This window comes from Amblyomma maculatum, chromosome 8 (assembly GCF_055883805.1).
Source record: "Amblyomma maculatum isolate TAMU_Amacu chromosome 8, ASM5588380v1, whole genome shotgun sequence".
NCBI classification, from domain to species: Eukaryota; Metazoa; Arthropoda; class Arachnida; order Ixodida; family Ixodidae; genus Amblyomma; species Amblyomma maculatum.
This window is the reverse complement of record NC_139351.1, coordinates 36,847,652-36,861,834: the sequence shown is the minus strand read 5'-3', so window position 1 is coordinate 36,861,834 and position 14,183 is coordinate 36,847,652. Positions and strand designations below refer to the sequence as shown.

The 14,183-nt window shown below is 45.8% G+C and overlaps 1 protein-coding gene across 1 annotated transcript in view; it reads left to right on the top strand.

The window, feature by feature from the left end:
* The window catches only part of Polr1A (RNA polymerase I subunit RpI1), a 234,120-nt gene that overhangs the window by 67,124 nt on the left and 152,813 nt on the right, over positions 1–14,183 (top strand). Inside the window, exons 7-9 of the mRNA XM_084576213.1 lie at positions 2,661–2,881; positions 5,922–6,147; positions 10,775–11,028. Coding sequence (XP_084432339.1) covers positions 2,661–2,881; positions 5,922–6,147; positions 10,775–11,028 — 701 coding nt within the window. The remainder of the gene's footprint in view (positions 1–2,660; positions 2,882–5,921; positions 6,148–10,774; positions 11,029–14,183) is intronic.

Sequence of the window (14,183 nt, the reverse complement as noted above, 5' to 3'; positions counted from 1 at the left end):
GCATACTGTCGCCCTGCCTATTTAACCTATATGCAGAGTGCATCATGAGGAATGTCGGTCTGGACGAGTCTTCAGCTGGAGTGAAGATTGCTGGAAAACGTATCAACAACCTTAGATATGCGGATGATACCACTTTAATGGCAGAAAGTGAAGTGGAACTCAAGAGACTTCTGATGCACGTACAAGAAGAGAGTGAGAAGTTTGGGCTTAAACTGAACATTAAAATGACAAAGATCATGGCGTCTTGCCCTATCAAGTCCAGGAGCATCAATGGACAAGAAGTGGATGCTTTGACAGATTTTCTCTTCTTGGGCTCTAAGATTACCTTGGAAGGAGACTGCAGCCATGAAATTAGGAGACGCCTGCTTCTGGGAAAGAGAGCAATGGTTAGCCTTGAGCACCTAGTAAAGAGCAGAGACATTAGTCTGCCAACCAAGATCCGTATAACTCGTGCTATGGTCTTTCTAGTTGTGATGTATGGATGCGAGAGTTGGACTGTGAAAAAGGCTGACCGCCGAAGAATTGACGCGTTTGAATTGCGGTGCTGGCGAAGACTCTTGAGAGTTCCTTGGACTGCCAGAAGATCAAATCAGTCGATATTGTCGACCATAAACCCTGACTGCTCATTGGAAGGTGAAATTCTAAAGTTAAAGCTCAGCTACTTTGGTCATCTGATGAGAAGACAGGAGTCGCTGGAGAAAGATTTGATGTTGGGAAAGGTTGAGGGCCACCGGAGAAGGGGTAGGCAGCAAACGCGATGGTTAGATGGCATCCTTGAGGCACTGCAGATGAAGTTATGTGATGTTAGGAAGATAGCGAGAGACCGGAAAGCGTGGCGTGACATGGTCCATAGGGTCACGAAGAGTCGGACACGACTGAATGACTGAACCGAACTGATGTGATATCAGGACCATGATTGTGTCGTAATTTGATTTTTAGGCGCTTTGGCTGTCTGCTATATATTGCTACTTGTCTCGCATGAAACCATTTGGTTGCTAGTCAGCTCATGTGTCTGTCTCGCCTTCCTACACGTCTCGTCCGTTTGGCCTGTTCCTTTCTTCCATTTTCGTAGGCAGTTTTAGAAGAAAATCACAATCAACTAAAATCTTTTCCCGTGCTATTTGGTGTATTAATATATGCCTAAGTACACAAAAGCACAACCGAGACAATACAACAGGCAAGAAAAACAGGTGCTTTTATAAGTTTACGAGCATATTGCCAGAAATTAGTCACAAAATTTGCAGCCCAATTTTCTTCCAATTATCCAGAGCAGTGGCGCGACGAAAACAACACGAAACGAGAAACTCAACACCGGTGTGTACTACCAACTGTAATACAGAAAAACTCGAACTTCCTCCTTCACACCCAAGCACAACTTCCTCTACCTTCAAGTACATCACACTCTCACACTTCTTTTCCAAGCAGATATGTCTGGCCAGCAATAAATGTTATACTCTACCAAGCAACGAATTCAAGTCCATTTCTCTAAGGCTGCTTATGAGTTGTTGCGAGCGATGTGTGGTGGTTTTTAGTTTGTGTTTAAGTGCCAGATGTTGTGATTGTATTGTTTGGAGGATGTGAGTGGGGTACTTGGACTTGTAATAGTTGCTTGGACGCTACCTTGAATGTGAGGGTGGCTAACATTCATTGTTGGCCAGATATATCTGCTTAGGAAAGAAGTAGTGTGCGAGTGTGATGTAGTACCTGAGAGTAGAAGAGGAAGTTGTGTTTGGGTGTGGAGGAAGTTCAGGTTCCTTTTGTATTACAGTTTGTAGTGTGCACCGTTGTGTTTCTCTCTCCCTGCTGTCTTCGTTGCGCTGCTGTTCTGGGCATCATGGGCCAGCTCACCCCATGAGCTGTTATTCTGAGCTTCTAATCAATATATAAGTGCGGCAGAATTAGGGTTCCAGACTATGGCAGCATATTTTAGGATGGAGTGGACAATAGTAAAATATAAAGCTTCCTTAACATCACGAGGAGCAGCCCTGAAATTGGGCTTGATATTTAGTGCACGGCCAGCTTTTATAGTCATTCTACATGTCTGTTCTGTGTGAGGTTGAAGAAAAATGATGCCAAACTGTTTAACACTACGAGCCAAAATTATATTTTGTGTGTCCAAGCTTTTTACATTTTTGGAAGGTCTACCTTCTCCTCTCTGGTGCACACGGTGGGATGTGGAGATATATCGGGTTTCATCCCTGTCTCGGGAGAGGATCAGTTTGGACTATTTGGCTAATTGTATTATGGACTTCTAGATGGAGAAGTCGCTTTATAGTCAGTCATGCTGATTACAAGGTCCTGTACTCGATGTAGATTGTCATTTTCTAGCATTCCTGTTCTCCTGTGGTTCATCTGCTGGTTACTCGACCCACTTGGTCTCTGCAGGTCGCTAACTTTGCCAAGGTTGTAATATTGTTTCCTTGGCTGTGATTGTGAAGTCTGAGGATTCTTGTGTTTTCAGCCTGTTCGACATATGTTCTGGTAGTGGTTACATTCACCCCTGCTACATCACCTTGGTGACAAAGGACGGTGTAATTGTACCATACATAACAGAGCTCGTGTCATCCTTTGAGCTTGGAGTCACTATAACTCGCCCGTTCCAGTTTCTTCTGGCAGCTTTGTTCTCTCTTGCCCATTCTGCCCCGTTCTCTTTTTGTCAGATTCTAGAGAAGAAGGAAGGCCTCTTCCGCAAGCACATGATGGGCAAGCGCGTCAACTATGCGGCCCGCTCAGTCATCTCGCCGGACCCCTACATCGACGTGGAGGAGATCGGGGTGCCCATGGTGTTTGCCACCCGTCTGTCCTACCCTGAGCCAGTCACAGAGCGCAACATTGCTGAGCTGCGGAGGGCAGTCATCAACGGCCCAGATGTGTACCCAGGGTGGGTCTCTTCTCTCATCCATCTCACAACCATATGGACACTCTCCTTCCTTGAAATTTATTCCAATTCACCCGTGATGACTTTCAGTACAATGGTGGCTGTTGGAAATGATTTGCAAATTGCACATTTTATTCGATTTATTCGCATTGCATTTTTGCTTTTTGAATTCGCACTAGTTGAACCTCCTATATTCTTGGAATGACCTCAAGATTCTTGTTCATCTGAACCCTCGGCCAGACATATCCAAACTGCTTGCTAGTTGGAGTAACTCACTCTTGACACACCACGCTATTTGCTGATAGAGTCTACGGTTGGCTCGGGTTAAAAATGTTTGAATAAAACCAACGTGGGGTGCTGGCGATGAAAATGAATGGCCGCCAACAATACTGGTGAGAAGAGACGCACGCAATGTGGAGCATAGAGGAATGGGCAGACCTGTGCCACATTTGGTTTGATGTGGCTGTTTTTCACCTGTCTTTCTTGCCAACTCAAAAATTGAAATCTTGCAGCACGAGGCTCTAAAAAAACCTGCTAAAGAAGTGCTGAATTTTAAATTTCATAATAGTGTTTAGACATATAATTCTGCTATTACGTCTGTAAACAGTGTAAATATTGCTATAAATATAAGAAAGGCATCTGTTCTTCCTTAGACTTGAAATTTTGGACTACGAATTGTGTAATTCTCAGGAACATCTGGTCCACCTTCTATAGACGTTTTCAAAATTGGCCAAAGGGTGCTGCCATATTAGAGACTGGGCTGTGCTCATAACACAGGAAAAAGCTGCGGATTCTCCCCCCATACCTGGTTCTCAGCCCAGTCAAACAGGTTTCTCCAAGGGTCGTGAAAAGGTCTATAGGCTGAAATTGCAGTTTCAAGAGCACTTCTTTGTTTCTGAGTACAATTAAATTCTTACTGCAAGCACATTCACTGGCATTAAGACCTCACTTGTTTTAACTTGGTTTGTCGAGCACTCTGCCTTCTACTGCCACTGATTCTGGGCAGGATTCTATCGGTACTGCCAAAGTACACCTCCCTGTCGTTCCGTTCTTCTGAACTACACTTGCGAGTAGTTAGCAGCCTGAGCTGCATTTACTCTACCTTAGGAGTCCGGCTCGAATAGTAATTATGGGATTCATTCATTCATGTTAGGTTTCCTGTTTATATTTGATAATGCGTGATTACTGAACATACACCAAACCCTGCGTTTTAACAGAGCAGCATCAGCATAGAGCTAAATAGGCCAGCTTGAAGAGATTTTTGTCGGAAGCATCCGTATACTTTTTCTTCGTTTCATGTCAATGAAGTTGTGTTTACAAGGTTGTTCCAGCTGACGAGTGTAGGCTTTTCCTATTGCAGTTGAATGACAGCTACTTCTCTTATGGCAGACTCATGAATTACTTAAGAGAGAGTGTTTATTTGCAACAAGTACCCAGTCTCGAAACTTATGGTCCCCCATGCCATCTTTTTCCAAGCCTCTGCATGTATTTTACAGGTACCAATCCAATGGTCTTATTTTATGCCTGGCAACAGTAAGCATGCCGATTGTGCAAAAAAAAAAAAAAAAAGCCATATAAATTGATTCAAGGCCTAGTGGACTTGTTTCGATATTCGCCACCTTCACATCTAAAATGTCGTGTACTCACAGCAACGGTTTACTTGAAAAAATTGTAGTTTTGAAAACATAGAGTATTCTAAGGACAAATTGTGGGACCACCGAAAACTACTAAAGAAAAAGTCAACAGGTCCAAAAACCACTATAACTCCCGCTTCGCGCAATACAAAACGTTTTCCTCCTAAAAGGTGCGAAAGCCTACTAAATTTAGCAGGAAAACCGCCAACTTGGCAACACTGCCTCCATCATTGTATTCTACAGGAAGTCTGATGATCTTGCAGTGCAGTAGATGTGAGGGAAAGCTCATACGAGCCAATGCTGCATTGCAGAAGCTCACCATCCTGCATTACATGTGCAGCTCGTGAAGCGAGGGATATACAGGAATGGTGGGGAAGGGGGAGCAAACTGATAAGAAAAGGGGTTCTGAAGGTTGTGGTTGCTACGCGGACACAGGGCACCAGCTGCCACAGGTTCAAGTGTGCACTAGCCGAGGCTCCAATCAGCTGTCGTCACGTGCACATTGAAACACCACAGCGCGCACTCAACCTCAGTAGAGAGGTGAGTGATTTGCTGCAATGACACAAGCCTCCAAGTTCACAAAGGAGATGTTTATTGAATGCTGCCCTCCAACGACACACAAACACTCAGTCACCGCATCTTGGAAGACCTGGGGCCGCGCAAGGAACGAGGCTCTGCTGCGTGCAAAAAGTGCGTTCTGCAAGCATGCCATGGAGTGCTCTGATCTTTCTCACGGTGGCCAAGGGCCTCTTTGAGAAAGAATGGGCAGTCAATGCAAAGTTTGTCGTCAATTGCTGGACACCGATTGACAGGCTCGAGCTGTGCTCTTGGGCATGAGCCGGAGTGGGTGAGCTCTAGCACATACTGGCTTGCGCAGACAGAGGCTGGTGGGCAAGAATAGTAAAATATGCACCTTGCGATGTCTCAGAGGGGTTTCTCTCTAGACCTTGCCCAGACTGTCGCATGAGTGTGGCCGTCGAAGCGATGCGGTGTTCCCACCAAAAGGCGCCATTGAGAAAAGCCACTGTGACGCTTGGGTGGAGCTGTGGCTGAACGACAGTGACAAGTTGTCTGGACGTCTCTTCGCTGTTTGAGGCAGGAGAAAGGGAAAGAGGAGAACAACGGGGGAGCGGGCGGCAGCTGCGCAAAAGGTGACAGTGGTAAGCCCAAATCCCACAAGCTGTGAAAAATCATCTGGTGAAGTTGTTAGTGGGTGCGTCCCCACTTTTGGAAAAACAAAAGTTATGAGCCTGCTCTGTGTGATTTTTTCCTTTCTTGCAACAGCTAGCCCACAACAACTTTAATAATTTCTGAACGTTCAAGGACAATAAAACTGTGCGTGCATATTTGTGGGCGGAGAAATTGTGATGCTGCGAGTGTGTCAGTGCTTGTGTGCAATGACCACCCAGGGCACTGCTGGTGGAGCGCGAGGATGGTGTGGTGATGCGGCTGGACCCGAACAACCGCACCCGGCGGGAGGCGGTAGCCAAGCAGCTGCTGACACCAGCCGAAGCCGCCCCTCAGCAGCCCCTGCTGCAGCGTTGCAAGACTGTGCATCGCCACCTACGGTCCGGGGACATGCTGCTACTCAACCGGCAGCCCACGCTCCACAAGCCCAGCATCATGGCACACAAGGTGACAGCATACCAGTACTGTCGCACCCTAGTACTACGCAGTACTACGTAGTACTGTAGCACCCTAGTTACACAGCTAGCCTAAACATGGTTAAGCGGAGTTAACTTTGGTTGTTGCGAACTTCAGTTTGACAGTGTCACACGCAAAAGCCTGTCCTTGATGTGTGCAGCGGCGCTGCCACGTGGCAACTCCCCAAGGGATGAATGTCAGGCTTATTTTATGTCAATGATAAACAAAAATTGTAACAATATGGCAGCTTATTTTTTGCTAACAGCATTAGGCATCATCTTTGCAGCTGAACGTGTTTGGTGTTGTTAAAATTCAGATACAGTCAAATATCGATATAACGAATCCCGTGAGACCGTAGAAAAAATCATTCGTTATTTTGAAATATTGCTGTAATGAAAAATCTGCTATTATAAGCCAGTGGTCAGATCTAGGTATGAAAATGACCTACCTTGGCAGTAGGCATGTGTGTAGACAAGCAAAATCTCAAATGAAAATGTTGCACTAACTTTAAAGTTGATTTATTTAACGAAATCAATTACAGTGAAAGCTCGTTAATTCGAACTTCGATAATTCGAGTTTTCAGATAATTCGAACTACACTACTTCGTCCAGCCAAGCTCCATAGAGATCTGTGTATAATAAAGCCCTTTAAGGGGGGACGAGGGTCTTAAAACTAACTTTTTTAGTTATGGCTAGAATCTCACGAAACTTTGCACACAGATGTGGTTTTCTCTCCTGATTTCAAAAATGTAATTATAATTGAGCTGGTGGTATTAGATCAAAAGTTATCCAACAAAGTCCAGAGCATAATTAGTGAATTTCTTACGCAGCTTTAATGAACTTTCTCATTGCATTTCGTTGCTTTTAATTACATAGATTGATAGCCAAAGTCTTCCCATACCCGATGACATCCTTCGTTTTCCTCAAAAAGGCATGTCATTCTCACATATTATGGTGAGAGTAAAAGGCTGCATTATTTGAAACGAACTCATTAAGCTAATCTCAAATTGACATTTATCCATTGCCTAAACTAAAAAACTAAAAATGTCATCGGGTACTTCATTTCTCTCTGAAGAAAATGGTACCAAAGTTATTTGTGTGAACTAAAAAGAAGTTATCAAAACCCTGCGTAAGACTGTAGAGATCGACCAAAAATATGAAACTGAGAAAACGGCATTTGAAGTTTGACCACATATAACTTGAACAATCAGTAGCCTCACTGTGATATTTCTCACCAAAAATGTCATGCTCTTCCCATTTCCAAAACTGTCTTTGAATTTTGAATATGTCAACTAAAACTGAAAATATCACCATTACCCATGGCCAAGGTAGTGTATGCCATTAGGAAATCAGCAAAATTTTTTGACATGCAATATTGTTTTAATGGCAATTTGAAAAAATCTCGCTAGAGTGATGTAAGTGTTGGATCACCCCCTGATCTTTTCAATATGACTGCAGTGGTGCTAAATTTGTCATTGTCACTCGGCGACAATGTAGAGAAAAAGCACAGTAAGGCTGAGTGCAGTGTCCAGAAACAGCACTGAGAAAAACGTATTTGCATTTTGAGACAACCTTTAACTTTTGCTACACTGCAGCTATGGTAATATAAATGGAATCGTTGTGAGGCTTTGTTCTTTATGAGGAAGGCTATATACTAAACATATAACAGTACCCTCCCCAAATACTGGTAAAAGCTTGCCACAAAGTCTAAATATACCGCCACTAGAACCAGCGGGAGAAGCTTTATTTACAACTTCATATGCCTGTGGCAGTGCCCTTCAAGGCAAACAGATACTCAAAATTACGATAAAACGGTCTTGCAATATTAATAAACCTGCACAAAGTTTAAGGCTGAAGCACAGCGGCATACTGGAATGACCTAATAAATTGGCTAATGTTGCAGAATGAAACTTTGCTACTTTGCTGTACAGCGCATGCAGGGCCGCACGCGGAGTCCCTTGCTGGAGCTAAAGCTCGAACTTTCACACCCCTTGAGCGCAGCGACGCGATTACTTAGACAATCTGCAAAAAAAAAAAAAAAAAAAAAAAAAAAAAAAAAAAAAAAAAAACCCGAAGTCGTCCGCGGAAAATGAACGCGGGCAACGGCGCGATGTCAGGCTCGCCTGTCGTCTGAAGCGACGCGATAAAAAAGCAACGAAGTGGTAGCGTCGGTGAGGACCATGAGTATCAGCTGAACAGTTAAATCTATCGATGCTATCTTTGATGCCTCTGAACCGCTCGCAAACGATTATATGCCGCCGGACGTGCTGCAGCTAGGTCGAGAACACGCCGCGCGACCCTGGCAGCGCGCCGCCGCACTCGTTCTTCGACGAGCACTCGCTAGGCGCTTCCGTTTTCAATACACTCCTGATACGGCAACGTCTACCGAGCTACGTCTAAAGACCAGCACCGGGCGGCTGCGGGAACGACTGATAACGATCGCGAAAGCGCATCATAAACGAGCGAAGCAGCAGCCGCGACGAAGAACGTTAAAAACAAACAAACAAAAAAAATGGCGTCAGTCGCGCTGGCCAATGGGAAGCGCGAGACGAGGGGCTCGCTTCGCGAGCGCGCGCTCCAGCCAATCAGCGGACCGGAAACGGCTTTCGGAAAACCCGCGACGGTGGTCGTTCTGTTTGAGCGACGTCATTTGGAGATGTCGCAAAATGCGCACAAAGAAACAAGCTTCAAAACTAGTCCAAGATGGCGGCGGCCAGCCGGCTGCTTCACCCGCGGCGCGCGCGGGAAGTTCGAACAATTTTCACCCCTTTTTTGGCCATTTCGAGGCTCCCGTGGCGTTTTAAAAGTCGATTTTACCGCATTTCCCGATCGAATTCACTGTTGATATTTTGAAGGCTAGTGCTCAAAGGTACAGACATTCCGAAAATGCATTTTTCTCAAAATCAATTTTTCGCCCATTTTTGACCAGTTTAAGACCCGCGTCCCCCCTTAATTCGAACGCGAGTCGGTTCCGCTACAGATAATTCAAACTACGCGTCTGGGCTGCTTGGCGCACATCACACGCGCAAAAAAAAAAAAAAAAAAAAAAAAAAAAGCAAAGAAACACCTTTGCGATCGGAAGGCATAATTAGAGGCTGCGCACGTCCAAAACGGGGGCAGAAGATGGAACTAGGTAAAACCATGGAAGATGTGGGTTAAACTTAAATAGTGCCATGACCGGCGCGGCGGCCGTGGCAATGTCAGTGCATGGCCGCGCGGCGGCGGCTGCATGCTCTCTCTTCTGCGCAACCTCCATAGCTCGCAACTAAATACTCATTAATTCCAACCCTGTTAATTTGGAAATAGGGATAAGTGCTGTCGGCGCTGTCCCAGCCAACGCCCATAAAAGGCTATGATCTCGGACGGGCACTATGGGTTAAACTTTTTTTTTTTTTTTTGCGATAGCCATTCATCCTTCCACCCATCAGTCATCAACAGAAGCACGCGAGTCAGCCACGATCATGGGGCTGGCTTTTAGCACCGTTCGTTCCGATGATCGGAGTGGCAGTAGAAGGCGCCCGCCTCAGTCGTTCATAGCATGATAAAGTGAAAGTACCGAAAAGGAGGCTTGCACAACCGGATAAGCGCTGGAACTTTGCCAAGTTCGCTTCCCTCCCCCCTGCCGGAGCTAAAGTCAAAAGATAAACACGGTGTTATCGCTGCGCAGCATCTTGGCGCACTACCAAGAAATGTGTTGTGGACCGTGATGGCGCCGCGAAACGGAGGGGGCTAGCGACTGCCGCCTTTATATTTATTTTTTTTCTGATTCGTAGGCACAAATCGGGGCTGGGTGGGTTCATTATGCGAGCGAGTTCGTTACGCGACTAAATACAGTACATTTACTGTAATACAAATGGTTCTGGTCAGTTTTTTTCGAGGCCATTCGATAATTCGAATTTTTTTCTTGGTCCCATGAAGTTCGAATTAACGACGAGCTTTTACTGTATTATCTTCTTTCTCGTGCAGAAAACATGACTGCGCACTACATTACACCACTACAGCACACACCCCTTCTACTTTATGCAACACCTCATCGGGTAGGAAGAAGAAGATGAGCAAGAATAAAAAGAATGCTCAGTCACCCGTTTGTGCCATTTTGATAGAGGCCATCATCATCATCACCCACAGCTTATGCTTTTGCTCCACATTCGGCTGAGCAGCATTGAACCCTTCTCATTCTTTTTTTTTTTTTTATATATGATCAACAGTTAGCTGCTTCCAAGTAGTCAAACTCAGTACAGCCGTTTTCTGTATATCGAACTACTTCGCGATCGCCTTTTATAGGTTTTTTACTGTCATTACATGAAGAGCTGGAGAATGACTGTCATAGAAACGATGTTTGCTGGGAGTAATTTTATGGGTTATATACATGTGGAAGGGTTTTGGGAATTTTATTTGTGATTTTCTTAGAAACATGGCATCCTTACTGCTCATAAAAAACCTCAGCAGCGCTTCTCAGGGATCTCTGTTTTTGAAGTTTGCTGTTACGTAATGAAGAGCACAGAACATGCATACATACCTTTGTGGCAATTTGTTTTTGCCAAAGAGAGTATTTCAAGGAGAGCCAGACAGTGTGCCATGGCTATTTTTGTGTGAAAAGCCCTTCCTTCCCTCCACAGGCCCGTGTGCTGCCTGGGGAGCGCACTTTGCGTCTGCACTATGCCAACTGCAAGTGCTACAACGCCGACTTTGATGGGGATGAGATGAACGCCCACCTACCCCAGAGCCCTCTGGCACAGGCAGAGGCTGCGCAGGTGGCCACGGTCAACCGCCAGTACCTGGTGCCCAAGGATGGCACCCCACTCAGCGGCCTCATTCAGGACCACGTCATCGGGGGCTCCCTGCTCACCATGCAGGGACGCTTCTTCACCAGGTAGGCACCCAGGATCCTCACCTCAGGTGCTGAAGGAGGCATTTGTATTGGCAGCTAGAGTTACTACATAGGCTTTGCCAGAGTTCCGCGTTCCTTTTCTTTCTCCGCCAAGCAACCATGTAACACCGTGAAGTCAACCCGAAGGGCACTCCGGCTGCATTGCATCATCCATCGTGGGTACGGCATGCCGCGCAGTGTGCGAGCTGTAGCCACAGTGACTCACTTTTATATATAGCCGAAATCATTATTTATCGACTGATTTTCAGTCGGCTGCTCGACTCCTGCAAAGGCGACGTTTGGCTTCATTGCACAACTTGGTTGCTTATGTGACACCTTCGCACAACTCTGTACCCGGGGTGCCCTCCGTCTGCTGCGGCACAAACTAGTGCTTATGTAACCGATGCTTCTGTGCATAGAGGGCGCCACTCTGTGGAAAAAAAAAAGAAAAAAAAAACAACTAAACTCGTGCATAATGGCAACTGCCACCACCCTATTTGTAAGAGGATGCTCTCATATTCCATCAGTCTTCTATCGGGAAAGGCGCGTTTAGCACTGCAGAGAGTTTTGGGGGTTTGTTTGGGGCTTGCTTAAAGACTTACTGCTTGTATGAGGGCTTTGCCCCCATTATACCTTATTCACTTGCCTATGCTCCCTCTAACATCATGAACCTTGTCCACCCGAATCCCCCACTTTCGTCGTTTCGGTTTCTTTTTTTTTCTAAAGCATTTTCTGTGCGAATTCCTCACTTTGATTTTGTCCTCAGTACTACACCAAAATACTGTGCGCTGATAACACCACAGCATCTTTCCACAAAACCTGCTGTAGTGATGGCACTTTTCAGTGAACATCACAGAGTGCCACAGCAAAGTGCGCCCTTGCCAGGAGCAGTAGCACCATCAGCTTACTCTGAGTGCTACCATGTGCCCGGCATTGTATGGTTAGGCAGCTTATGAGGATTCGAGCATCGAAGAGAATCGTAGCAGTTTAAACCACACCTAAATTCTACAGAGAAAGCACCACGTTCAACCCCAAGGGATTTGGAGCTCTAGATTAGGAGCAAAAATGCCTTATCCCTTTCACATCAAAACTCCTGTAAAAGCTCATTAACTCAAACCTCAATATTAACCTTATAATTTCAAATTTTAGTACTCAATCCAGCCAGTATTCTTAGTAGTCTATGAACAAAAGCCAGTGAATTCGAATGACTAGCTAGTCGGTTCCTCTATTGATCATTGATTGCACGTCGCTTGCTTGAGTGGCTTGGCGCATGGCACATGGCCACAGGGAAAGGCCTCCATGAAAAAAGAAATAACTGCAGTTACTGACATTCTAGCGGAAATCAAGAAGAAATGGTCATGGGCAGGGCATGTAGTGCGAGGAGGAGATAACCGATAGTCGTGAAGGGTAACAAATTGGATACCAAGGGAAGGAAAGTGTAGCAGAGGGAGGCAGAAAGTTAGGTGGGCGGATGAGGTTAAGAAGTTCGCAGGGGTCACATGGATGCAGCTAGTAGAGGGCTGGGTCAATTGGGTCAATGGGAGAGGCCTTCGCCCTGCAGTGGGCATAATCTGGTTGTTGTTGATGATGATGATGATGGGGAGACCAGCCAGCCATCCCATTAACTGCATACTGATAAAATGTGAACAAAAGTTAAAATGGGCACACTAGAGTCATATTATAGCGAAGAAGCGAAAAATCGTAAAATACAGTGGAAGCTCGTTGATACATTCTCGGTTCATGCGATTTCCCATTTCATACACCCAAAATCGCAGGCAGTAAAACGGCTCTTGTAGAGTAACACTATTTTTCTCTCTGTTAATGCATTCCAGGATAACATAATTTCCTGGTCACTACGTTCAAAATTTCAACAAATTGCGGTCGTAGTATTAATATGTTTTGTGATCAGCTAGACATGTGCAAATGATCGCTCACGACATGAAAAATTGATCAACGGCGATCACCTGCCACAGTTGCTTTCCTGCAGTGTCTTGGGAAAAAGGAGCGAAGTATCAAAAAAAGCCAGCTAGCCAACATACGAAATGCCCGTTCCCGTGGAAACATGACTTCATGAGGAGAAACATTGTGGCCATTTTGCAGTGCCTTAGGGGCATAGGGGTGAAACATTTGATTACTGCAATTGTTCGCTTGCTTAGAAGCAGGGTACACAGCACATGAGCGAAAATTGGCTGTGGTTTAGCTTTGGTTAAACCTAGTGAGAAGCGATAGCTGAATCATGGTTACATATTAAATCAGTGCAAGTTGGGTCCCTGCTGTTCTTCATCAGTCGTTGTTGCTGTTGATGGGCCATCTGTGCTGCACATCGTTCACGCCATGCAGCATTGTCGCGGAGGCGTTTCGCAAGATGCTCACGCGTTGTTCAGGCATTCCCGCCTCTCTTTTGGCTTTAGCCCTTTTTCTTTTCCTCCGCAAACTTTCACCTTGCAACGCAATGCCCACCGGGTCATCAGATGCAGCCGACCCACGACTGTAACGAGCAAAGCTGCTCAGTTGCTCTTCCTCTGAGTCCATGGCACGACTCCAGCAGAGGCGTGCAACACCTCTTATCTATACTAGAGATTGATTTCGGTGATCATATTGTTACGGTGAAATAGCAAAGGGGTGTTTATTTACAGTGATATGGCAATGGGATCAGGGATAAGGTGAAGCCTACTAGCCCCCAGGCACAAACGCTTTCTCCTGTTCTTCTCCCAGACCAGCACAATTCTTCCTCGTCGTCAGTGGCGTGACATTTCTCCTCTGGGCGTGTTCGTGAGTGTGCGAGGCTGACACGGCTTCAAGCGGGCAACATGACATAGTTCGGTTTTGGCAGACTGACGACCCGATGCTGTCAGGCGGGCTATTGCATAAGTTAAATCACTAATGCGTTTGACAACCACATATGGGCCGTCATAGTGGGCCAAGAGTTTTTGATGTAAGCCACGGCGCCGAATTGGACGCCACAGCCAGACTAAATCACCTACAGAGTATGTGACCCGCCAGTGACTGGCATCGTATCGCACTTTAGAACGTTCTTGTGAAGCATCAGACCTAATCGGGCGACTCCGAGCTTCTTTCTTCGGCGAGACAGAGGGTCTCAGCCAGGCAGGGGTCTTCACGGCTTGTGAAGGGCAGGATAGTATCCAGGGAGTAGCGTG